The 27913-nt window shown below is 39.2% G+C and overlaps 1 protein-coding gene across 22 annotated transcripts in view; it reads left to right on the top strand.

Annotated features, from left to right (window-relative positions):
• The window catches only part of LMNTD1 (lamin tail domain containing 1), a 480744-nt gene extending 463808 nt beyond the window's left edge, over positions 1-16936 (top strand). For 20 of the 22 annotated variants that reach the window (XM_070453810.1, XM_070453812.1, XM_070453817.1 and 17 more), the window contains 2 exons: positions 9232-9295; positions 15475-16936. In XM_070453810.1, coding sequence (XP_070309911.1) covers positions 9232-9273 — 42 coding nt within the window. In that variant the 3' untranslated portion in view covers positions 9274-9295; positions 15475-16936. The remainder of the gene's footprint in view (positions 1-9231; positions 9296-15474) is intronic. The other 2 variants (XM_070453820.1, XM_070453799.1) reach the window with 1 other exon arrangement.
• The last annotated feature ends 10977 nt before the right edge of the window (positions 16937-27913 follow it).

Genomic DNA, 27913 nt, shown 5'->3' with positions numbered 1-27913 from the left:
TTCACCGGCAGGTGGATTCTTATCCTCTGGACCACCAGGAAGTCCCACCCATTTTCTTCTCTCCTCCTTCACTGTGACCTCTGAGGCACTTTCTTGGAATCACAGGATTCTGTACACTCAGTATGAAAACCACCATGCTAGTGTGCTAACACATACTAGAAATAGCACCCCCCCAAAATAATGCCTTTTAGAAGTGGAATGATGGAAATTCTGTAAATTCCTGAATATATTCCATTTCATAAAATTAAGTATCCTATGTCTTTGTGCATGAGTTGCTTCATCTATAAAGTATGAGACTTGGATCTGAAATTTAAAAAGCTCTTTCATCAATAAGTTTATATACATATATATATGTGTATATATATACACATTTAATATACATTTATATTTTATAGACACACATATTTAGTACTTTATGACTTAGACTTGAGATTTTAAGAAGTACCTTCATGTTTTTCTCCAATTAATGATAGCCTTCACTTATTCTGAACAACTTATTTACCAAAGAAATTTGACTTCAGATTTTCTTGATACCCCTTTCTATAGTGATGGCAACTTACATTGATTATTCAGTAATTTTTTTTGTTTAACATAAATTGCACGGTATTTGTATATTATAAAGTGATAGTTTTGAGGTTTTATTTATACACTTATATTTTTTACTGTGCTGGGTCTTCGTTGCTGCACTGGGGTGTTTTCTAGTTGTGGCCGGTGGAGGCTACTGTTTGTGGCAGTGTGACGTCTTGTTGTGTGGCTTCTGTCCCTGCGGTGGCGTCTCTTGTTGCAGAGTATGGGCGTTAGGGTGCTTAGGCTCAGCAGTTGCAGCTCACAGGCCCTAAGCACAGGCACAGTAGTTGTGGCGTTCAGGCGTAGCTATTCTGCCACATGTGGGATCTTTCCAGATCAGGGTTCAAACCTGTGTCCCCTGCACTGACAGGTGGATTCTTAACCACTGGGCCCCCAGGGAAGTCTCATGTAATGATCATTTTAAAAGACAATTGCTTTAGTGCTTTCAGGGCCTCTGTTCATTACATACCTTTAAAATTTTCTATTCATTAAATTTTCACTATTAACAGATATACATCAGAATTTTAAGAGGTTTTCTTTGACTTCAGTTGAGAAAATTGCAAATATATTAATTCATAAACTATATTGTATAATTGAAATATTTTAATTTACGTAAATAGCACTAAATACAGCACATGACATATAGTAATTGTTTAACGCATGTTGAAGAAGGACAGAGCAGGTGACACTGAAGGTTTTTAAAGACGCATCTTTTAGAATTTTATCTGCATTTTAAAAGAGAATTTTAGAAGCAGTGTTGAAAATGAAGTGGAGTGGAAAATATTCCAAAATCTAGGAGGAAAGAAGGAAGGAAGGAAAGAATAGAGGAGGAAAAATAAGGAAAAGAAGAACAAAGCAGGTTTGAAAAAGAGACAGGACAAGAGTTGTCATTTGAGTCCCAAAAAGACAGGAGAGTAAGATTGGGGCAAGAGTTATATTTAAAGAAATAATGATAAAAGTCTCAAAACCTGACGAAAGACATCAAGCCACAGAATCACAAAAAAAAATAACTTCTAAGCAGCACAAATTCAAAGATTGCTCTATATTATAATAAAACTTTAGAAAACCAAATACAGGAAATCTGAAGACTAGGGAATGATATCTTCAGTGTGCTAATGTGCTAAAAGAACTACTGTCCTCAAATAGAAAGATACATGTGAATGTATGGCTGAGTCACTCTGCTCTGCACCTGGAACTATTGCAACATTATTAATCACTATACTCCAATATAAATGTTAAAAAAATTGTAAAGAACTATTATCCTAGAGTTCTATACCAATTAAAAATCAACTTCCAAATATGAGATGAAACAAAGATATTCTCAGGCCAACAAAAACTGAGAGAATTCATCAACCACAGACATTAAGAAAATACTTCAGCTTGAAGGAGAATGATCCTAGAAGGATGCACAGAGATGTTGGAAGAAGTGAAAAAAATACAGAGTCAAAACATGGGTCAACATAAATGAATGTTCACTACACAGAATTATACTAATATTGTCGTCTTGTGGGGGTTAAAATAGAGAATTTGTTTTTCATTTATTTTTATTAGTTGGAGGTTAATTGCTTTACAATATTGTAGTGGTTTTTGCCATACATTGACATGAATCAGCCATGGATTTACAGAATTTAAATACAAAACAGCTATCTTAGTTTCCCAAGGCTACTGTAACAAAATACTACAAACTCGGTGGCTTAAAACAAATCTATTCTCTCACCATTCTGGAGACTAGACGTCTGAAATCAGGTTGTCAGCAGGGTCACACACTCTCTCTCTGAAGGTCTTAAGGGATTATCCTTCCTTGCCTCTTCCTACCTTCTGCTGGTTGCCAACATTCCTTGGTATTCCTTGTCTCGTGGATTGCATCACTCTAACCTCTGCCTCCATCTTTCCACAATCTGTGCATCTGTATCCATATTTTCCTCTTCTTATAAGGACACCAGTCATTGGATTAGGGCCCACTCTAATCTACTAGAAATTCATCTTAACTTGATTACATCTGCAAAGACTCAATTTCCAAATTAAGTTACATTCACGACTTCAATCAAGAGGTTAGGACATATACATATACGTTTAGAGGGATACTACTTAACCCAAATAACAACATCAATAGTACAAAAATTAGGAGGGGAGAAAATGGAGTTAAAGTACTCCAAATGTCATGATTTGTTCAATAAATTGTAAAAATATCCATTTATATTAGACTTTTAGTAAACCAATTATGCATGTTGGGATTTAGGATAAACACTGAAAGAATAGTATATGAAATGTTGTGTTTCTGGCATGATGTATGCCACACTTTCATTATCATTCAGTTCAAAATATATCCTAATTTTCAATGTGATTATCTTTGATATGTGGGTTATGTGGGGATAATATATCACAAACAAAGTTTATTTCAAGAATGCACAGTTGATTCAGATTTTGAAAATTAATTAACAAAATAAAAAAAAATTATAACCATCTCAATAGATGAAATTCAAATATAACTTCCTTTATGTCTACAAAATTCCTAATGTAAGCTATCATACTAAATGGTAAAGTAATTGAAGTTTTCCCCTTGAGATCCAGCTCAAGACAAGAATTCTGTTTACCACAATTCCCACTCAGCATTGTACTAGAAGTATGAGTGCAATAAGGCAAGAGTATTAATTAATAAATATCCCATAATTCATCAGTTTTAGTCCCCAGAATCATATATGCCTAACAGATAGACACACATGTGGACCAAATGACAAAGACGATAATGATCACAGCCTCTTTTTGGAATAGGCAAAAATTAGGAGTGATACTTGGAGATCAAACCAGTCAATCCTAAAGGAAATCAGTCATGAATATTCATTGAAATGACTGATGCTGAAGCGGAAACGCCCATACTTTGGCCACCTGATGTGAAGAACTGGATCATTAGAAAAGACCCTAATGCTGGGAAAGATTGAAGGTAGGAGGAGAAGGGGACAACAGAGGATGAGATGGTTGGATGGCATCACCAACTCAATGGACAGGAGTTTGAGCAAGCTCCGGGAGTTGGTGATGGACTGGGAAGCTTGGCGTGCTGCAGTCCGTGGGGTCGCAAAGAATCGGACACGACTGAGTGACTGAACTGAACTGAGAAGCAATACAGTTGTTCATTAACAATATCATGGATTAATTATGATATATTAATACAATCCCATCAGCAATGAAAATGAACTATTGTTTTATGCAATAATACCAATGAATCATATAAGCATGATATTGAACAAAATATGCCAGTCTAAAAGGAATACACATAATATGATTTCATTTATATAAAATTCAAAAATATGAAAATTAAACCATGGTGTTAAAGGTCATAACAACATTATCTCTGGAAGAAAGAAGGAAATAGTACTTGGTACTTAAACAAAACTGCTTCTAGAATACTAAATGTTCCATTTCTTGATCTGAGTGGTGTTTACATGAATCACTGTTTTTATCATGCTGTGCAGTTATGACTTGTGAACTTTTTTGCATGTAAGTTATCCTTAAATAAAACTTTATTTTTAGAAGCTTGATAACCAAAAAAGGAATATTAGAAAGGAAAGGTAGCATAGTTACAGTAATGAAGACTGACAGCTTATATCTTGTCAAGGAAGGAGAAAGAAAACCTAAAATTATAAACCATTTATTAATATTCAAAGCAATATTCACTTTGAATAGTAATAATATGAGGCATATTTAATATAAGAGAAAAATAGTCTTACCTGAAACATATCTAAGCATATCAATATATTGCAATGTATTAGTCTTATGATAGTTCATCAGAGCTCAGTTATTTCCAGAAACACTCATGGCAAAGATGGCTAATTACTGCCCCTAAACCATTGTTCCTTTAGACATGAGACCCATAGGTCCAGGGAAACCTAAACTCATGGTCACCAAAAATAAAGCCTGTTTTTCTCAGTCTCTGCTTCTAGGCAGGACAATGTGTCTACACTCTGTGTGATGGAACATGAGCAGAAGTTGTGTACACAGCCTCTGGATCACGGCCTTGGACTGTGCCCTCCTCTGTGTCACCTCTGTACCATGATTACAGACTGGAGCTGCCTTATTTCAGCCTAAGAATGAAGCCATGTGTTGAGGATGGAAGCGCCATCCTAAACCCCTGTTGGCACATCTCCAGACTAAGTGAGAGAGAAACCATCTTGTGTAGGCCATTATTATGTCTGAATCTGATGCCCACATGGGGTCACTACCATTTAGTTTTACTTAATAGACTATTGGCCAGAAAGAAAACAAAGCAAAATTCTCAGCTAGACAACATGTTTTAAGACAATTAGGTAAATTTGAATATAGAATGAATATTAGATTTGACAAATCTTTGTTCTTTCCTTAGGTGTGTTTATTGTGTTGCAGTCATATTGATTGTTCTTAGATCAAATACCAAATTTTTGCTGGATTCCTAATGGTTTGGTGTGACATAAGCATGGATAGATAACGCAAATGTGCCAAACTATTAATTACTGAATCTCGGTGACAGGTATACAGATGTGCTTGTGTTATTCCTTCATATTCCCTGCATGTGTGGAATCATCCACAATAAGAATTTGAAAAAGTAAAACAAGAAAAACATTTTTGATAGCATGTAGTATGCACTTGGAGCTATCGGAGCACTGACTACGGCATAAAAGAGTCTTGGAAAGATTAAAGGCCCTTCAACAAAGCGCATGTGTTTGCACTGTGCTGCTGCCCTTGTTCCCAGACCAAGTGTGTGCTTTCATCTTGCTGAGAAGAGCCAACACACTATGGACAACTTTATCAACTTTCTTCTGTTAACTCAAAGGGCAGAAATTAGTTGGAAGAGAATATCCTACAGACACTGCTACAAGCTAACAGTGTGGGTGTGTGCACTGTCTGAGGCACTTTATTTGCACACTAATACATTTACCTACCATCTGTGATCCATATTGCACACGGCAGTGCATTCATTTTAATTGGCAACTCGACGGCTGCTACCGTCTTCCATACCAATGTTGTTATAGTGTTGTTTTGTTGCTAAGTCATGCCCTACTCTTTGGCAACCCCACGGAGCCCAGCAGGCTCCTCCGTCCATGGGGTTTCCCAGGCGAGAATACTGGAGAGGGTTGCTATTTCCTTCTCAGGTGATCTTCCCAACCCAGGGATTGAACTTTCGTCTCCTGCATTGCAGGTGGATTCTTTGCCACTGAGCCACCAAGGAAGCCCATTATTATAGTAAGAATGACAGTAGTGTTCCTTGATTTCTGAGGCTTGCAAAGCCACACTTTAAAAATCAATCTATTAAAAAAACAGATGAAACCAGAACATAGATTATGCAGGAATGAAACAGTTAAATTTTCATCAGTGTAAGCTCTATACTTTAGTTTCAACTGTGGGCCATTTCTGACTCATTACAGTTCAATAATTCAGCTTTATCTGTCCTGAGATCAAAGTGTTTTTCTCCCATAAGAATATACTTCCAATCCATAATGGTAACAAAGGGAAAAAAATGCATCCTTCATATTAGTGTCTGTTCTGTTTACTCCTGTTTAGACCTGTATTGCATTATTTACATTTATCAGATTAAGAATTTAGAATGTCAAATGTCACTTTTCTATGAATGGCCATATTTTCAGTTAATATCATATATATATGATAATATATATTTTCATATATTTATATATATGATATATAAACATCAAATATTAAATAAACATATTGTTATATGTTATTATATATTATATTAAGTATTTATATATTTTAATATATACATATATATGTGTGTGTATATACATATTGACAGATGGCAGTATTAGCCAACAGTATTACTATAATTGATACACAGAAATTTTAAAACAAAATTTGACTGCCATGTGGAATATAGAAGGCCAATTAGTTGGACCTTTTACAATCAGACTGAGTAGAAAATAATTGCTTGTAAGAACATTACAAAATGCCAAAGGTTTCTGTTCGTTTTTTATTATTGAATAATAGCATCAAGAAAAGGAGGAACTCTTATAAGGAAAATTATATTAAATCATATATTTCAAAGTAATGATTTTTCTCTTCTGCTGCTTGATTTTAGAAGATTCAGATTGTAATATCACTATATCTTCTGTAGGAGTTTCTTTTAAAAAATAGAAAGGAGAGAACCATTTATGCATCTCTTCTTACAGCTGAAATAAAGGTTTCTTTAATGACCATATAAAGAATTCCAAGATATTAGCCCTAATGATAGAATGATTGGGTAACTTCATGACTAGATCTTTTATTTCAAAACATTTCAACATTATAAAACAGAAGCATTTTAAAGTTATGAAAGATTATAATCTAATTTATGAAAATACATCATTAATGATCACTTGCTTCACAAATGTAAAAATACTGTTTTTGGAAGTCAAAATATTCAGATTAAAGTTATTAGATGCTAAATATTTCAGGCTCAAATAACCCAAGAAATTACCACCATCACACTCTGAAATGGAAGCACTCCCAGTGATAATACTATCATTAAAATTCAAGAAATTATAGATAGGAATTTTCTGTAAGTGTTTGGAGCTCTAAAATACAATACTCTGCTGAAGAACAAGTTTTTGGGGTGCAGTTCAAAACCTTCATCTTCAGGCTCCTTATTCTTGAAGGACACACATAAAATATATACAAGAGTGTTGCATGCCAACAAATTGCTCCAGAAGATGAAAGTGATGGCTAGATTGTTCTGTCTAAACCATTGCCTGTGTAAGGAAAATATCTTAGAAGCCTGTTTATATTCCAGGTCCATAACTCACTGTTCAGAAAGTTAACACTGTGATGTGCCAAACAGCATCCTGATTCATTAGATTTAGAAACCCATTAGTGGCTAAGAGAATCACTGTGTTAACCAGCAACACCCTGCGTTTTTGTTATTCTTTCTTGCACATCACCTTTTCACACTTTGTAATCAGTTTAGTTCAGTTCAGTCACTCAGTCGTGTCCGACTCTTTGCAACCCCATGAACGGCAGCACGCGAGGCCTCCCTGTCCATCAGCAACTCCTGGAGTCCACCTAAACCCATGTCCATTGTGTTAGTGATGCCATCCAACCATCTCATCCTCTGTCGTCCCCTTCTCCTCCTGCCCTCAATCTTTCCCAGCATCAGGGTCTTTTCAAATGAGTCAGCTCTCTGCATCAGGTGGCCAAAGTATTGGCCTAGAATGTCAATGTTCACTCTTGCCATCTCCTGTTTGACCACTTCCAATTTGCCATGATTCACGGACCTAACATTCCAGGTTCTTATGCAATATTGCTCTTTACAGCATCAAACCTTGCTTCTATCACCAGTTGCATCCACAACTGGGTGTTGTTTTTGCTTTGGCTCCATAGTTATTTCTCCACTGATCTCCAGTAGCATATTGGGCACCTACTGACCTGGGGAGTTCATCTTTCAGTGTCCTACCTTTTGGCCTTTTCATACTGTTCATGCCTTCATGTTCTCAAGGCCAGAATACTTAAGTGGTTTGCCATTCCCTTCTCCAGTGGACCACGTTCTGTCAGACCTCTCCACCATGACCCGTCCGTCTTGGGTGGCCCCATACGGCATGGCTTAGTTTCATTGAGTTAGACAAGGCTGTGGTCCGTGTGATCAGATTGGCTAGTTGTCTGTGATTGTGGTTTCAGTCTGTCTGCCCCCTAATGCCCTCTCTCAGCGCCTGCCATCTTACTTGGGTTTCTCTTACCTTGGACATGGGGTAGCTCTTCACGGCTGCTCCAGCAAAGCTCAGCCCCTGCTCCTTACCTTGGACGTGGAATAGCTCCTCTTGGCCGCACTCGTGCGCTATCAAATACTAGCAATTCACTTAGCAGTTCTTCTGAACTCACAGAGATAGAAAAGAGATAGGCGTGACTGAGGAGCTTCCCTAGAGTGTTCTTTTCCGGAGGAGTGCATTGTTATCTGCACCTAAAATATTATTTTTCTTTCCTCTCTTGTTTTACAAGAATAAAACAACATTTCATCTCTGGGCTAGAAGTAATCTGTACTTGGGATCATCCATCCATCACTATTTCAATTTGATACACCTGGTTTTCTCTATGTAGGAATTATATTTCAACAAAGTGACTTTCAGTCCCTGCCCAAATAGATGGAAGTGAGGGAGACCACCACTCTACCCTGGTGATGAATAGTCAACTCATTCATTACCAGCATAGAGCCACCTAAATTGGCAGGCTAGGCAGTATCTGCTGCTGTCCACACATCTCCTTGTGTTAATAACTCTCTCCTGATGCAACCTTATTCCTGAACCTCCCTTCACTGGCTACTGCATCATTGTGGCTGCTGGAATTGTAGAAAGCATTTGAGGAATTTTACAGGCTGGTAAAATTATTCTGCAACCTCAGTTTTTAAAAATACATCTTCCAGATATTTCTTCTCTCAAAATTTTAATTATATCTTGAAATTTATGTTCCCTTTTAAAATGACTGAAAGTTTGGACTTACCGATCAAATAATAGTTTTCCAGTGGTATTTAAACCCTTTGATTCAAGTTACTATTAAATATTGTCCTTATACCTTAGATTTTTTTCTTCAAATGAAAGATAATCCTTTGGTTGTTAGTTTATTCCAGGGTTTATTTTAGTGTGGAAAAAATAATGCTCGGCATATAGGATCTTGCCCATCTGCCTAACCTTCACCCCTTTTTTGGGTTTGCAGCGATCAAGAAAAAACAGGATGTCTGAGTTACAAAAGCAATAGGCAGTCAATTCAACATTTAAAGGTGAGTATATAGAGATATTGCAAATTTGCCTTCTTTGCAGAAAAACTAAAATAATTTGTAGATATATCTTTAGAAGCCATCAGATGATGGAATTTTTTCATATATCCTATAGTGATTAATTTTTTGTTAAATATTTATGCTGCTTTTGGAGCCATCAATTTTTGTCATCTCTGTTATATGATAAACTTTCTAAGAATGGGAAACAAAGAAATGGCACATCTTTACTTTTTGCCTTCATCCTACCTTTTATATCCTCATCCTATCCTTGTTGATGGGTAAGAGTGACTGAAATTCAGAGTCAGTTAGAATACTTACAGAAATGCTCTGTGACAACCTAGAGGGGTGGGATGGAGGTGGGGGTGGGAGGGAGGTTCAAGAGGGAGAGAATATATGTATACTTACGACTGATCCATGTTGTTGTATGGAAGAAACCAACACTTGTAAAGCAATTGTCCTCCAAATAAAAATAAATTCAAAAAAAAATTTTTAACTCAAACATTAAAAAAAAATAATAACAGCCAATGTTGGCAAGGATGAGGAGAAACCTCCATTCTCATTCATTGCTAAAGAGAGAATAAAGTCCTTTCCAAACTTTAAAAACCATTTTGCAGCTATACCAGTACACTTTAATTCCCATGAGCAACAAAGTATTAACCGTATAACAAAGTTATTCTGGTTAAGAGACTGTGGAAGCTGTGTAGTTGTGTATCTTTTAAATGGTGATGAAAGAGTAGGAGCTCTGGCCTCTGCTATTTAGTTGATAAATGACTTTGCATTGTTTAACCAGTCACTTCCTACATTGCCTCATCTTTTTCATGCTGATATCTACATCTAAGTGATATCTACAATGGCTTTCTGTTGTATAAGTGGCTGTGTTTAAACTCTTGTCCAAAGAGCTGATGACAAGGCAGTTTTGGGTCAAGGAATCTTTTTGATCAGTATCCTTCTTTAGTGACATCCTTTGTTGCCCTAGTCTGTGACTGATCTACTTATATGTCTTATTGATCTATTTTTCTGATGAAGCTTTAGGTTTACTCCTTGATTCCAGAATAAATCTACAGGCACTGGATCCCTAACTTGCTAATATTCTAGACTCTGCTGACAAAAATGACTTAACATTACTACCCTACACAGCCTACTGGCCTTTCATGGTCCCACTAGCCACCCACGTCTATGTACCAACCTGTCAAGTTTTCTCTGGTTGTTCAGCTGTTCAGTTACTTCCAGTTTGTCTCTGCCTCAGTTTTTCTTGATCATTTATTTTTCTGAATGTTACTTATTCTTACATAAGTCCACTCTTTCCATTTCTATGGCCTTGTTATCCTTGACCTTCCAACCTCTTAAAAACATGATGACTCCCTCTTCCTATTCTTCTGGGAAGTTGTCTTCTCAGACACTTCTCATAAAACATTAGGACTGTAAAAGAATTTCTTTTAGCTACTTCATTCTAGAGTGAAAGAAAGGGAAGTCTGTGGAGACAAGTTTACCAAAATTCACCTAGTAATCAACCACAAGGCCGAAACTAAGGATTTTTTGCATTGCAAAGAACTGGAGAATCCAGTCTTGGCCCCCACTGATATAATCTCCACTCCCAGAAGTCTTCTAGAGTTTTATCTACACTGGGATCCGTTTCTTCCAGTTGGCATAGCCCTGAGCAGGGGGGTCATTGAAATGCAGAGGATGGGATCTGAAATCTGCCACAGACATTAGCAACCAGCACTTCTGTACTTCAATTACCCTTCACTTTCTGTAACCAGAAGGGAACTGCACTGGATACTGAAAGTGCAGATGAGTTAGAATAGGGACATTTTATTAAAAACAAAAACAGGACTTTGTTCTAGTTGGTTTTGGTTGGAAAAAACTGTTCTAAATCCTCTCATGGGATATTGAATAACATAATTTTGGCAGAAGTTTTAAACCTTTGTTGGTCTTCTTCAGTCATTATTCTGCTTAACTACCATGGTCACAGATCTGTTCTCTGAGCCTCTCTGTGGGAAATTCTTTGGTAGTTCTGAGTTTTTTTGTACCTACTCTGTTTTGAAAAGTCCTAATTTTCTTGAGATGCCTTTCTTCTGTTTTCTCAGAGCCTCCATCCCCAGCTGGTGACATCTTTAGGATGGATCATTAATGTGCTCTCAGAATATTTTCTGAAGCTTTTAGTGGGAGCAAAATTCTACTTTATCTGTCAGTGAATGTCTTCTGTATTGCAGTCATATCTGGTGTGTCTGTTCTTGGAAAACTGTTCAAAGTCATTATTCAGTTCCCACTGGTATTCATGATCATTCCTTGGTGACTTATATTGTTACACATCTGTATAGGATTTCAAGGTTTTCACATTATCTTGTTTGAACCTATGAGATATATGTAGGGCTGATATCTCCATTTTATGGTTGTAGAAACTTCAGCTCAGTGATTCAGTGACTTTCCTAAAGTCACTAAGATAGTAAGAGGCGGAGTGAAGACTAAAATCTTAGCCTAATGCCAGTGCTCTTCCACATCACTCTACTAACAAGCATGAAGATTGTCTTTGTCTGATTGCACCCCACCCACTTCTCTGAAAGGCAAAAACATCCCACGTTTAGAAGTAGGGCTAGAAAAAGACATCTTCATTCACATGAAAAAAGCAGTTTGCTACCATGGAACTCTTAAGACATCTCCTTACACCAAAAAAGATTCAAATCTTATTTCCAAAACTGCTAACTGAAGAGTGTCAGTTACAAACACAGAAAATCAAAGTTCAATCTCCAGCATCTCTGACTGCTAATTACATTTTTACTCTAACCACAATTCTATGCTACAACTGAATAAATCCATGCCTTGCCCTTGGAGTCACAGCTCCCAGAAGCTCTTTGCTCAGTTCTTTGCAAGGAATGTGTGCGAGTTCTACTGTCTGACTAATGGGCCATGCAGATGGATGATGCCACAGAAGGCTGCAGAAATAGAAGTCCTCACAGATTAGAGAACTTTGGCAAGACTAAGTCATGTCTCTGTCTGCCACCTGCCCCATGAACTCTCAGACTTGCCATGAGACACTGAGGAATCTAGGATGGAGAAAGAAGAAGGAAGACAGATCAAGCGCAGAAGTGGAACTTGTTACATTTCATCAGTACTGTCCTCAAGAGTATGCCATTGCAAAAAGAAAGAGTATGCAATTGCTTAGGACCTGGGAGGAGAGCAGCAAAATTGCAAACATGGCAGACTAAGTTCATAATTGGCTGAAGTTCTTACACTTGTAAGGCACTGTTGTATTAGGGCTTCTAAAAAGTAGTACTGATAAAGTCCTTCTATGAACTGGTCTGTGTTCACACACCACTTACTGTTCTAAATGGCCCAAACTGGACAGCTCAAATATGGGATGTCCTTCTTGTCCTCCTCTGAATCTTCCTTGGGACCCTGACAAGAACTTGTGAATATGTATGTTAGTCACTCAATCCTGTTCAACTCTTTATGACCCCATGAACTGCAGCACACCAGGCTTCCCTGTCCTTCACCATCTCCTGGAATTTACTAAAATTCATGTCCATTGAGTCAGTGATGCCATCCAACCATCTCATCCTCTATCACCCCCTTCTCCTCCTACATTCAATCTTTCCCAGCATTAGGGTCTTTTCCAATGAGTTGGCTCTTTGCATCAGGTAGCCAAAGTATTGGAGCTTCAGCTTCAGCACCAGTCCTTCCAATGAATATTCAGAGTTTATTTCCTTTAGGACTGAGTGGTTTGATCTACTTGCTGTCCAAGGGACTCTCAAGAGTCTTCTCCAGCACCACAGTTTGAAAGCATCAATTCTTTGGCACTCAACCATCTTTATGGTCCAGCTCTCACGTCCATACTTGACTACTGGAAAAACCATAGCTTTGACTATTCAGACCTTTGTTGGCAAAGTGATATCTCTGTTTTTTAATACACTGTACATTGTCTAGGTTTGTCATAGCTATTCTTCCAAGGATCAAGTGAGTTTTAATTATGTGGCTGCAGTCACTGTGCACATAGACTTTGGAGCCCAAGAAAATGAAATCTAACATTGTTGCTAATTTTTCCCCATCTATTTGCCATGAAGCGATAGGACTGGATGCCATGATCTTCATTTTTTGAATGTTGAGTTGTAAGTCAGCTTTTTCCACTCTCCTCTTTGACCTTCATCAAGAAGCTCTTTAGTTCTTCTTCACTTTCTGCCACTAAAGCGGTATCATCTGCATATCTGAGGTTGTTCATATTTCTCCCAGCAATCTTGATTCCAGCTTGTGAGTCATCCAGCCCAGCATTTCATATAATGTGCCCTGCATATAAGTTAAATAAGCAGGGTGACAATGTATAGCCTTGACATACTCCTTCCGCAACATTGAATCAGTCCATCGTTCCATGTCCAATTCTAACTCTTGCTTCTTGTCCTACAAACAAGAAGGAGGCAGGGAGGCAGGGAATGTGATCTGATATTCCCATCTCTTTAAGAATATTTCACAGTTTGTTGTGATCCATGCAGTCAAAGGCTTTAGTGTAGTCAGTGAAGCAGAAGTAGATTTTTTTGGAATTCCCTTGCTTTTTCTATGATCTACCATATGCTGGCAATTTGATCTACTTTTCCTGTGCCTTTTCTAAATCCAGCTTGTACCTCTGGAAGTTCTCACTGAAGCCTAGCTTGAAGGATTTTGAGCATAATCTTGCAAGCATGTAAAATGAGTGCAATTGTACAGTAATTTGAACATTCTTTGGCGTTTCCTTTCTTTGGAATTAAAACTGACCTTTTCCAGTCCTGTGGCCACTGCTGAGTTTTCCAAATTTGCTGACATATTGAGTGCAGCACTTTCATAGCATCATCTTTTAGGATTTGAAATAGCTCAGCTGGAATTGCATCACCTCCACTATCTTTGTTCATAGTAATGCTTCCTAAGGCCCACTTGACTTCACACTCCAGGATATCTGGCTCTAGGTGAGTGACCACAACATCCTGGTTATCTGGGTCATTAAGAGCTTTTTTGTACAGTTCTTCTGTGTATTCTATCCACCTTGTCTTAATCTCTTCTGATTCTATTAGGTCCTTGCCATTTATGAAAGGAGTTTAGAAAGTCTAGTGATTAAATTTTCTGATGTCAGCGTTTCCTTATGTAGATTTTGTTGTATATTTCTTCCATCTATGTCTTTCTCCTCTCAGTGCTCAAGGTGGACTGTTTGCAAAATTCTTCAGTCAGTTGAAATTTCAATAATATTTGTTTCTCATAACCTCCTTTCTTTCAAGTCCATCGGCTACCCTGTTCTCTGTGTTCCCAGCCTTCCTGCCACAGCAAGGTTGTATGAGAGGAGTAAAACCACCTACAGTGTAGACTCTTCTCCACGTAAACCTTTAGGGACTTCCCTGGTGGCTCAGGAGGTAAAGCATCTACCTGCAATGCGGGAGACCTGGGTTCAATCCCTGGGTCGGGAAGATCTGGGGAAGGAAATGGCAACCCAGTCCGGTATGCTTGCCTGGAAAATCCCATAGATGGAGGAGCCTGGTAGGCTCCATAGGTTAGAGGAAACTACATGTAGGTGAGATGTCTTCAGCTCCATTTCCTCAGAGGAGGGAGAGTATAAACATCTCAGACTGAGAAGTCTCCTGCTAAGACTCCTAGAGAAGACTCAAGCAGTCGCAACAGAGAAACAAAACTTTCTCTTCTGTTTTATGTGTGTTCCCTGGTATGTTGTAAATCTGGGGCGTATCTTAGCTATTTGGTGGAAAAGCTAATCAGATACTACTTAAGTACCACTAAGAAGGAAATGGAGGGGTGAAAGTTTAGAAATGAGTCATTAAGACGGTGGTCTCAGAATCATTGGGATCTTCATAGTTAAGACCAGAAGGAAATAGTATCCATGATCGGGTAGTGAAATAGCTACACTGCTTCGGAGTCATGACTCAGCATAAGAACTGTAATCTGAATAAGCACACAAATTACCAAGTTGAGTTCAAACAAGAGAAAAGTGAATAATCCTTTTACCCTGGCAAAAGGTAAGGCATCAGCAAATAACTTCTTCCTGTTTTTGTCCCCCATCCATGAGTCTGTTCTAGATCAGCTATTTCTATGTCTTCATTTAAGAGGAATGTGAAGAACTTGATCATTTCTACTTTATATTGCTCTGACAATTTCAACATGTTTACAGTCTGTATTATATTTCACCATGCATTGCCATTTTATGTTTTGTTCAGGATGATAATATTCTAGTCTGGAGAACAACACAAGGATGCTGACATGATGCAGCCTGCCTTCCACACAGGAAAGGAGAGGAAGCCAGCAGCAAGCAAGAACATGGTTTCTTTTAGAAAAGATAATTCCTCAGGACTTTCCTGATACCATTTGTTAAAGAAGGGAGATAAGAGTTTGTGCACAAGTTGAAACATTTGCTGTCCAGGCTGTTACAAAGAAAAATACTGGTCAAAAGCAAAACCATCACAGTCTTCATTTTATGCACATGAAGTTTCCCAATCATTAATTTCAGTCTTTTATACCCTGCCCAGATGTTAGGTCAACCACTTCTACCAATTCTGCAGATGCATTTTCCAAAAACACATGTTTTAGGAATTCCAAATCTTATGGTCTGTCTGATTCTCTACACTTGGAATCTGTCTCCCTAAAGCATGTGTTAATCTGGCTTTCTAATTAATGTCTAGAAGTAATAGAGGAAGTTTCTATGGGATAATTAGTTGGGAGTTTTTAAACCTGCCTGCATGTAACTCAGATTCAGTCAAAATAACCTCTTCCACCTTGTGACACTAGGTACAAAATCCCATAGATAGGAAATACCAAGAGAGTTTTTATTAAGTAATATGATGGAGCTACTTTTTTTTTTTTTACACAATTCTCACTTCTTATTCTTTAGCGATCTTATTCTATACTCATCAAGAGTATACAAGTTGAAAAACTAATGAACTTGTTCATTTTTAATGTTGACAGGCAGAAGGTATGATTGCTTCTGTTTCTGAGAACAAATCCTGTCTATCCCTCATAGCCCAGCTTAATTTACTTTAATTTTTGTTTATTTATGTAACACATGCAGAAGATGGGGCATATGCAGTCTTGAAATGTGAGAAGGAGCAAGAAAAGTGAAGATTTTCCCCAAATATACTCTGAAAAAAATAAAGAAATGTAAAATAACCCCCAAACTCATTAGTGGTGACCACTGAGTTTTGCTTATTATATCCAAATATCAAGGGCTAAAAATATTTATTTTTAAAAAGTCACATGCCAAGGGACTCAAACATATACTTGCATACCAGTATTAATAGCAGACTATTCATAAGTAATAAAAGGTGAAACAACCCAAGCGTTCATCAACAGATGAATGGATTCTTAAAATGTGGTATCTACACATAACAGAATGGTTTTTTTTGTTTTGTTTTTTTTTTCCATTTATTTTTATTAGTTGGAGGCTAATTACTTTACATCATTACAGTAGTTTTTGTTATACATTGAAATGAATTAGCCATGGATTTACATGTATTCCCCATCCCAGTCCCCCCTCCCACCTCCCTCTCCACCCGATCCCTCTGGGTCTTCCCAGTGCACCAGGCCCAAGCACTTGTCTCATGTACCCAACCTGGGCTGGTTATCTGCACATAACAGAATGTTATTCATCCATTAAAAAAAAATAAATGTTAATATATGCTACAAGATGGTTAAACCTTGAAAATATTATGCTAAATGAAATAAGCCAGACACAAAAGGGCATTTGTCTGAGATACTGAGAATAGGCAAATTCATAGAAATGGAAAGTACAATAGTGCTTACCAGGGGCCAGGTCAAGGGGAGAATGAGGAGTTGTTCTTTAAGCGGCACAAAATCTCTGTTCAAGATAAATGAAAAAGTTCTGGAAACACTAATGATAGTTGCACAATATTGTGAATGTACTTAATGCTGCTGATTTGTATGCTTAAAATAGTCAAAATGGTAAACAAACAAATAAAACTCTAATAAAATCTGATCAATATTTCCAAGATGGGAAAAAAGGCATATTCCAGTTCTAAAGCATTTGAGAAGACTTACACCACTTGACAATAATTTGTCATAAACTTTTTGGTTTGAGATAAAAGGAGTTCATATCAACCCCAGCATAATGATGCAGCATAAATGTTTTCTAGTCACTAGGCCACACCGATTACATCATTTCCTTAGTCTTTAGACACTTAGGAGTAGACTTGTACATTTTTAGACAACTCTCAGTAACACTTTATGCCACTTTGAACCGTGAAGTGTGATGTTTGACCCACATGTTGGCAGAATTGTGTCGGCTTTTCTATCTTTCACAGTTACCACAGAAACAGGGTAGTCATTGTGTTGTGAGGAGACAGTAAGAGCATCTAAGGGTGTACAGTCAAAGTTAACTTGTTTCATGGTTCATAATCTCTTCCAGCTGACTCCATGTGTGATCATCATGTTCACATTGGGAGTATAAACATCCAACCCAAAGGACTCTGGGAACCGAAGCCAGGAAACCATCTCACCCGTGCAGGCGTCCCTCCCAACCTCCTCCCCTCAAAGATTTGTGAAAGAAACACATGAAAGAAACAGCATGTTAGCCTCAGGTGTTTCCAATTATATCCCTCATGTGAGCAGAGGTTTCCTAATTCAAAACATATTTTAGCTCAAATAGTCTTCCTTATACTTGAAGACTGTGTATCTTCAGGAGAATTTCATCTGATTCATATCCTATCCATTGACACTTCATCAATAACATCTCCTCTGAGCTCTTCTATAAGAGCACTTCCTCTCTGGGTGGTCAAAAATACAGTGCATTTAAGTACTGATTATTTTTACGAAGCACAGTCTCAGAAAGTGTATAACCTTTTGCCCTTGCAAGAAAAAAGAGAAATAAATACTCAGTGTGGTAGATTTCTTGTCAGTGACATCACCACAGAGTTTTCTAGCACAAGCCTAAACCATCTTCCTGTGCAAGGACAGTCAGTCTCTCTCTAGAAATGGTGTAGAAGGAGGAAGATCGAGTGATATAAATAAATCTCCTATGCTTATATAAATCATTAACTGCCTAAATGTTAAAACTATTCAGGCAAGACTATTCAGGGATTACAAAGAAAGAATATGGGGTTGGAGTGTTTTGTTTTCCTACATTTCTTGAACGAAAGATTTAAGACTGATTCTTTAGGCTTCAGCAGCCTTAGATAGCAGCAAGCTTTATCTTACAGTCCCAGAACTTTGCCGCTTCATTGTTGCTTCTGTGAGTTGGGTGCAGCACTCTGCTTATAACCATCTTATAGGAATTGTGTGAGGATTATTTTATGAAGTATCTGAATAATAAGTATTTTTAAATAATATTCACTGTTTAGGGAAACAAATTTACCTACAGATGGATGAACTACATGAATTACAATGAAAATAAACCCCAAACTTTACCTTCTGCTGAATATGCCACAAAAATAGGTGAATATTTTAAGCCCTATCCCAGTACTTTTCCTCTTTCTCTCTCTCTGTTATACACACACACACACACACACACTTTATGATTTTGGCATGAAATAGTCAAAGAAATTATGAAAGGATAAATTGTTCTTGTGATGAAGTGTTTTTGGTTAATTGCCAATGAGTCTTGTAGAGGAATCCAATTTTTCAGATCAGTATCAGGGCTAGAGTTCTCGGGGGGATAAACTCCTACTCTTGGCACTTAATCCCAAATCCAAGTAGAGAAGGCATTCGTTAGAATCTAGCCATCTGAGTTAAGTTTTAAAATGCATGGTAACAATACAACTTTGTGCTCAAATAATATAAATGGTTACCACTCAATTATGTTTACAAAAATACTCACTTGAAATATATCTAATAGTCATATCCAGAATGTAGCCATATTTTTTTTGAGTACATTGTAAGACAAAACAGATGCAAATAGAAATTTTATTTTTCACTTCAGTTCGGTCGCTCAGTCATGTCTGACTCTATGCCATCTCCCTGTCCATCACCAACTCCCAGAATTTCCCCAAGCTCATGTCCATTGAGTCAGTGATGCCATCCAACCATCTCATCCTCTGTTGTCCCCTTCTCCTCCTGCCCTCAATCTTTCCTAGCATCAGGGTCTTTTCAAGTGAGTCAGCTCTTCGCATCAGGTGGTCAAAGTTTTGGAGTTTCAGTTTCAGCAGCAGTCCTTCCAATGAACAACCAGAGCTGATCTCCTTTAGGAAGGACTGATTGGATCTCCTTGTAGTCCAAGGGACTCTCAAGCGTCTTCTCCAATACCACAGTTCAAAAGCATCAATTCTTTGGTGCTCAGCTTTCTTTATAGTCCAACTCTCACATCAATACATGACTACTGGAAAAACCATAGCCTTGACTAGACGGACCTTTGTTGGCAAACTAATGTCTCTGCTTTTTAACATACTGTCTAAGTTAGTCATAACTTTCCTTCCAAGAAGTAAGTGTCTTTTAATTTCATGGCTGCAATCACCATCTGCAGTGATTTAGGAGCCCAAAAAAAGAAAGTTAGCCACTGTTTCCACTGTTTCCCCATCTATTTGCCATGAAGTGATGGGACCAGATGCCATGATCTTAGTTTTCTGAATGTTGAGCTTTAAGCCAACTTTTTCACTCTCCTCTTTCACTTTCATCAAGAGGTTCTTTAGTTCTTCACTTTCTGCCATAAGGTCATCTGCATATTTGAGGTTATTGATATTTCTCCCGGCAATCTTAATTCCAGCTTGTGCTTCTTCCAGCCCAGCGTTTCTCATGATGTACTCTGCATATAAGTTAAATAAGCAGGGTGACAATATACAGCCTTAACATACTCCTTTTCCTATTTGGAACCAGTCTCTTGGTCCATGTCCAGTTCTAACTGTTGCTTGCTGACCTGCATACAGGTTTCTCAAGAGGCAGGTCAGGTGGTCTGGTATTCCCATCTCTTGAAGAATTTTCCACAGTTTATTGTGATCCACACAGTCAAAGGCTTTGGCATAGTCAATAAAGCAGAAATAGATGTTTTTCTGTAACTCTCTTGCTTTTTCAATGATCCAGCGGATGTTGGCAATTTGACCTCTGGTTCCTCTGCCTTTTATAAAACCAGCTTGAACATCTGGAAGTTCATGGTTCACATATTGTTGAAGCCTGGCTTCGAGAATTTTGAGCATTACTAGCGTGTGAGATGAGTGCAATTGTGTGGTAGTTTGAGCATTCTTTGGCATTGCCTTTCTTGGGAATGGGAATGAAAACTGACCTTTTCCAGGCCTGTGGCCACTGCTGAGATTTCCAAATTTGCTGGCATATTGAGTTCAGCACTTTCACAGCATCATCTTTCAGGATTTGAAATAGCTCAACTGGAATTCCATCACCTCCACTAGCTTTGTTCATAGTGATGCTTCCTAAGGCCCACTTGACTTCACATTCCAGGATGTCTGGCTCTAGTGGAGTGATCACATCATCGTGATTATAGGTGTGAGTGTCTTTTTTGTACAGTTCTTCTGTGTATTCTTGCCACCTCTTCTTAATATCTTCTGCTTCTGTTAGGTCCATACCATTTCTGTCCTTTATTGAGCCCATCTTTGCATGAAATGTTCCCTTGGTATCTCTAATTTTCTTGAAGAGATCTCTAGTCTTTCCGATTCTGTTGTTTTCCTCTATTTCTTTGCATTGGTCCCTGAAGAAGGCTTTCTTATCTCTTCTTTGGAATTCTGCATTCAAATGGGTATATCTTCCCTTTTTGCCTTCGCTTTTCACTTTTCACAGCTATTTGTAAGGCCTTCTCAGACAACAATTTTGCTTTTTTGCATTTCTTTTTCTTGGAGATGGTCTTGATCCCTGTCTCCTGTACAATGTCATGAACCTCCGTCCATAGTTCATCAGGTACTCTGTCTATCAGATCTAGTCCCTTAAATCTATTTCTCACTTCCACTGTATAATCATAAGGGATTTGATTTAGGTTATACCTGAATGGCCTAGTGGTTTCCCCCACTTTCTTCCATTTAATTCTGAATTTGTCAATAAGGAATTCATGATCTAAGCCACAGTTGGCTCCCAGTCTTATTTTTGCTGAGTGTATAGAGCTTCTCCATCTTTGGCTGCAAAGAATATGATCAATCTGATTTCAGTGTTGGCCAAATGGTGATTTCCATGTGTAGAGTCTTCTCTTGTGTTGTTGGAAGATGGTGTTTTCTATGACCAGTGCTTTCTCTTGGCAAAAGTTTATTAACCTTTCCCTGCTTCATCCTGTACTTCAAGGCCAAAGTTTTGCCTGTTACTCCAGGTGTTTCTTGACTTCCTACTTTTGCATTCCAGTCCCCTATAATGAAAAAGACATCTTTTTCAGGTGTTAGTTCTAAAAGGTCTGGTAGGTCTTCATAGAACCGTCCAACATCAGCTTCTTTGGCGTTACTGGTCAGGGTTACTTGTTTACTGTGATATTGAATGGTTTGCCTTGGAAATGAGCAGAGATCATTCTGTCATTTTTGAGATTGTATCCAAGTACTGCATTTCAGACTCTTTTGTTGACTATGATGGCTACTCCATTTCTTCTAGGGAATTCCTGCCCACAGTAGTAGATATAACAGTCATCTGGACAGGGAGGCCTGGCACGCTGTGATTCATGAGGTCGCAAAGAGTCGGACACGACTGAGGGACTGAACTGAACTGAACTGAGTTAAATCCACCCATTCCAGTCCATTTTAGTTCGCTGATTGCTAGAATGTCTACATTCACTCTTGCCATCTCCTGTTTGACCACTTCCAATTTGCCTTGATTCATGGACCTAACATTCCAGGTTTGTGTGCAATATTACTCTTTACAGTATCTTTGCAGTATCTTTACTGCAGTATCTTTACTGCAGTATCTTTACAGACCTTGCTTCTATCACCAGTCACATCCACAACTGGGTGTTCTTTTTGCTTTGGCTCCATCCCTTCATTCTTTCTGGAGTTGTTTCTCCACTGATCGCCAATAGCATATTGGATCCAGTAGCCGGCACAGGAGCGGTGGCGGCGCAGTGCAGGAGCAGCCGAGAGGAGATACCCCATGTCCAAAGTAAAGAACCCAAGTAAGACAGTGGGCACTAAGAGAGGGCATCAGAGGGCAGACAGACTGAAACCACAATCACAGAAAACTAACCAATCTGATTACACGGACCACAGCCTTGTCTAACTCAGTGAAACTAAGCCATGCCGTGTGGGGCCACCCAAGATGGACGGGTCATGGTGGAGAGGTCTGACAGAATGTGGTCCACTGGAGAAGAGAACGGCAAACCACTTCAGTATTCTTGCCTTGAGAACCCCATGAACAGTATGAAAAGGCAAAAAGATAGGACACTGAAAGATGAACTCCCCAGGTCAGTAGGTGCCCAATATGCTAGTGGAGATCAGTGGAGAAATAACTCCAGAAAGAATTTTATTTTTAGAGGAGTTTTATTTTCCTAATACTGAGATTTTATTTTTCTTAGGCTAAAGACAATTTCAGCATGCTCTGCTGTGCGTGCTCAGTTGCTCAGTCATGTCCGACTCTTTGAAACCCCACGAACTATAACCTACCGGGCTTCTCTGTCCAAGGAATTTTCCAGACAAGAGTACCGGAGGAGGTAGCTATTTCCTTCTCCAGGGGATCTTCCTGACCCAAGGATAGAACCTGCATCTCTTGTGTCTTCCGCATTGGCAGGCTGGTTCTTTACAACTGTACCACGTGGGAAGCCCTCAGCATGTTGAATGCCATGAAATTTCATATAAGCCTTTTGCTTATGTTTTACCACAGTATGAACAGTGTAAAACCTTTGGGATTATCTGAAATCATCTGATAATCATCTGTTCTAAATAGGCTGAGTTTGTGTCCACATTGTGGTCCTAGAAAGAGGGGGAAAGGTTTCTCTAAGTAAGAGGCCAATAGAATTGCCAGGCAGCCAAATTTTGCCTTGATATCAACAGATTGCAAAGATGAGTAATACTACTTTCTGCCTGCATTACACATTAGATTTTATATTAGTCAATGAATAATAATTTTAGGTCTAGAAGGAGGAACATTGTAACCATGAGCAGAAGTACCATAGGAACTGCTTTTTAAGCTCAAGTCTCATACTTCTTGCTCTGCTGAAAACAGGGAAACCACAAGGCATTCAGGATGGGTGTAGCCAGGGAAGACACCCACTCCCAAGATGGTTCGTTCACATGGCAGGCAAACTAGTACAGACTGTTCTCTCCAAGGCAGTTTGGACTTCCCCTCACACAACTTACTCAGGTTCCAAGAGTGAATGTCCTCAGAAACAGGAAGTGAAAGCTACCCATTCCTCAAGGTCTGGATGCAAAACATGCACTTTGCCATGTTCAACTGTTAGTCAAGCAGTTACCGAGCCCATGCTCAAGGGGAGGAGACATAGACACCACTTCTCTATAGGAGACCCTATTAAAAAACCACCACTATAGGCTGATTCATGTCAATGTATGACAAAAACCACTATAATATTGTAATTAGCCTCCAACTAATAAAAATAAATGAAAAAAAAAAAACACCACTATGTATAAATCATCAAAACAAAAGCATATTTCTTTTTAACTTGATCTTGCCCTTATAATCTTACCTGTGCAGGTATATCCCAATCTTGGAAAATTAAGTACACCCTCAAGTTCAGCTAGCAAATCCTGATGTTTCAAAGAATCACCACAAAATAGGCAAGAAACTGTGTGACCTTACCTTTATTTAGGGGCTTCCTAGATGACACGGTGGTAAAGAACCCACCTGCCAATGCAGGAGGCAGGTTTGGTCCCTGGGTGGGAAAGATCTCTTAGAGAAGGAAAAAGAAACCGACTCTAGTATTCTTGCTTGGAGAATCCGCATGGACAGAGGAGCCTGGTGGGCTACAGTCCATGGGGTCGCAAAGAGTTGGACACAGCTGAGCAACTAAACAACAACAATACCTTTACTGGGGTATGTTGTCAATTTAACTGAAACAAGGGAAATCTCTTTGAAGTATTGTCCTGAAGCAATAATTGGCTCCAGAGATTATAAACTATCTCTTTAATTTCTTGCACCACCATTCAAGAATCCCTTAATGTTTTTCCCTCTTCCTTTAATCCCTGAAATCTAGGTGGATTAGCTGGAGATATATCTTAAAGGGCTTGTAGTTGTCTGTTGAGTCTGTATTTTGCAAGCTTGTTTTTTCCCTGTCATGCATTCTTAATCACTAGTTATTCTGAGCATCTACTATATGCTAGGCACTGGGATTTTTTTCAAAATACATGATTTATTCTTTTATGGGAGTCATAGACCAGTGGGAAAGATACTTTTAATAAAGTAAAGAATCCTAAAATAAAGAATCAAAGAAATACTACAATAAAGCTAAATATAAAATTACATGTGCTTTCTGGAACATGGAGAGTTCCAAATAGGTTCCATGGAGCTGATTTTAAGAAACAAGTGAAGATGCTTCAAGCTAATGGAGAAAAGCCGATCAGCACATGTGGCAAATAAATAGAAGTCACTGGGTGGGCGGCTCTGAGAAATGGTCATTCATATTAGTGTGTATGTAGTAGACAGAATAAAAGAAGGAACAAGGAAATGGGGCTAGAAAAGTAGATTGAGCCAAATCATGAGCGTTGTGTTCTGGGGCCAAGTGTTTGAACTTGCTCTCGTGTGTTATAGAAGGGAAATAGTAATTCCAGATTCTCCTTTAGAATCTGGCAGTACACTGGCTAGTGACAGAGAATTTATCCCACTATAATACAGTGGTTATTTTTCAAAGAAACCTCAACTTTTCCAAATTTGGTTTTTATAAGACTTGCTTTAAAAGAAAATATGGGTCAGAGAATTTCTAGCTATACATATACAGTTGATAAAAACCATAGCGCAAATATGGTGATTGATTATTCCAGGCTTTGACAACTGAGCAGGACCCACCAAACTTCCCTGGTGGCTCACATGGTAAAGAATCTGCCTGCAATGCAGACCAGGTATCCATCCCTGGGTTGGGAAGATCTCCTGGAGGAGGAAATGGCAACCTACTCTAGTATTCTTGCCTAGAGAATTCTATGGACAGAGGAGCTACAGTCCATGGGGTCGCAAAGAGTTGGACACAACTCAGCCACTAACACATACACACAGGACCCCGTGGTGCCTTCCTGGGACAGACTCTTCCTCCATACTCTCTGCTTTAGCTCCTCTCTGAGGTAAGTACCTTGATGGCAGTATTTGATGCACGTTTCCTGAGTTGTTTTACAGATGTGAAAACCCCCCACCAAATGGAAGATGTTAATTACTTGATGACTATGAGCACATAGCCCCAGGCCTGTAGGAACCAAAGGACTGAAAAAGTTAACCCTGTGACACTACCCTGTTACCTAACCATCGGCCAATCAGAGAACTGTGCACAAACTGATCACAAGGTGCGACCACCCCCGCCCACCTCCGTCACCTGGCTTTTAAAAATGCTTCTCGAAACCCTTTGGTCTTCTGAGGGTATGAGGCTTCCCCCGTGGCTCAGGTGGAAAAGAATTTGCCTGCCAATGCAGGAGACTTCAGTTCAATCCCTGGGTTGTGAAGATCCCCTAGAGAAGGAAATGGCAATTCTTGTCTAGAAAATTCCATGGACAGAGGAGCCTGGTGGGCTACAGTCAGTGTGATCACCAAGAGCTGGACACGACTGGAAACACACGCACACACCTATCTCCGCGCATCCTCAGTTCCTCAGTGTTAGTCGCTCAGTCATGCCCGGTTCGCAACCATTGGACTGCAGCCCACAAGGCTTCTCGATCCATGGGATTTTCCAGGCAAGGATACTTGAATGGTTTTCCATTTCCTTCCCCAGGGGATCTTCCCAACCCAGGAATCGAACCTGGGTCTCCCGCACTGTAGGCAGATCCTTTACCGACTCAGCTACCAGGGAAGCCCTTCTCCACGCGTGGCCCTACATTAAACCTTTCTTTGCTCCAGACTCCAGCCTGTCAGTTTGTTTGGCCTCACTGTGTGTTAGGCACACAATTTGTGCAAACACTTTGGGTTAAGAGTAAAGTTCTGTCTACAGTCATCATGGTCCTCTTAAAATGCTTTTCACCATTATATGCTGTTAGAACAAAACATACAGATACTCAAAGGCAGCCATGGTCTGTGTGATTGTTCCCCCTTCCATACCCAGAAATTTGGTGTTAAGGCAATAGCAATCTATACAATGTAGCTCATATTCCCTGGCTAATAGATGGCATATTGTCCAGCCTTCCTTATGAAAATATGCTATTGGCAAATTGCCATGTTCAGAGAGCTGTCTCAGGAAATGAGGAGGGTTTCTTGCTAAGAGAAAAGAATGGAGGTGTGAACCTAAATTGAAACGTTGTCTTGAGTTATTCTACCAATGTTTTATAAAATTTTCAGGTAAAAACTTCATGGGGGATGGGAAGATACTCCAATTTTAAAAAGACTTTTGACAATGTCCTATTGAGATTGATCAATATGCTTTCCTGGGGGCTTCCTAGGTGGCTCGGAGGTAAAGAGCCCGCCTGCCAGTGCAGGAGATGCAGGAGCTACAGGTTTGATCTCTGGGTTGGGAAGACCCCCTGGAGGAAGAAATGGCAACCCACCCCAATATTCTAGCCTTGGAAATCCCATGGGCAGAGGAGCCTCGCGGGCACAGTCCATAGGGTCTGAAAGAGTCAGATACGACTGAGCACGCACGCAATAAGCTTTTCTAAACATGCCCTATTCATTTTGCCAAACTGAAAATCCACAAAGCGCAAATAAAACCCATTACAGTTCAAGACCTACCATGGCTCTTACTCACCTATCGTCTGAAACCTCAAGTGAAATCTAAAATGTATTAAGTCTCCTAGTTGATTTCTAGTCTCTCCCTTCTATATCTATGTACACATTACTGTCTCAATTAGCACCTTATTTTTATGTAGTCATCTCCCTAAAAATGTTCTCAAAGATTCATTATTCTGCCCCTCATCATGTGAAGCCCCCATCTCTCCTGTATTGCTGGCGTTGTCAAGAGGTTAAGTTTCCCATGGTCACGAATCAATTCCTTCTGAATTCAACATGGGCTATTCTGCTCTTGCCTTCTGCATGTGCTGTCTTTTCCCACAATCCGAACACAACCATCAGGCTTGACACCACCAGAATCCTTCCCATCTCAAACTGCTTCCCACTCAGGGCTGTATGATGTAGACAGCATACAGTGCATCAGACCAGTACAGAGGGTTTGTGTGAGCCTGTTCCAAAGCAAATAACAGCTGAATGTCTAAAATTCTGTTCTGAAGTCTTTTGGGCATTCCTATACTTTGTACCCAATTACAACGTGTGAATTTTCTCCCCTACACCAAGAAATTCTCAGACAACAGCTGGTTGTCCAACAATTTAACTCAATTATGACTACCTGACTACCTGGAGGGAGCATCAAATGCCACAGGTTAAGGGCTCAGTCCTATATGATGCTCACCCTCATTACCACTTCAGACGCCCATGCCAAGTCCAGGTTGTCACATGGGCTCATGAAGAACTGGCTATAGATCGTAGGTTCCCCTCCTTGCATAGATTGATTTGCCAGAGTGGCTCACAGAACTCAGAGAAACATTTTACTCTCTGGATCACTGGTTTTTATGTGTGCTGATTCACTTCAGCTGTATCCGGCTCTTTGCAACCCTATGGACTATAGCCCACCAGGCTCCTCTGTCCATGAGATTCTCCAGGCAA

The sequence above is a fragment of the Odocoileus virginianus genome, chromosome 23 (assembly GCF_023699985.2).
Source record: "Odocoileus virginianus isolate 20LAN1187 ecotype Illinois chromosome 23, Ovbor_1.2, whole genome shotgun sequence".
Lineage (NCBI taxonomy): Eukaryota > Metazoa > Chordata > Mammalia > Artiodactyla > Cervidae > Odocoileus > Odocoileus virginianus.
Note: the sequence above shows the minus strand (reverse complement) of the source record. Positions and strands in the feature narration are given on the sequence as shown.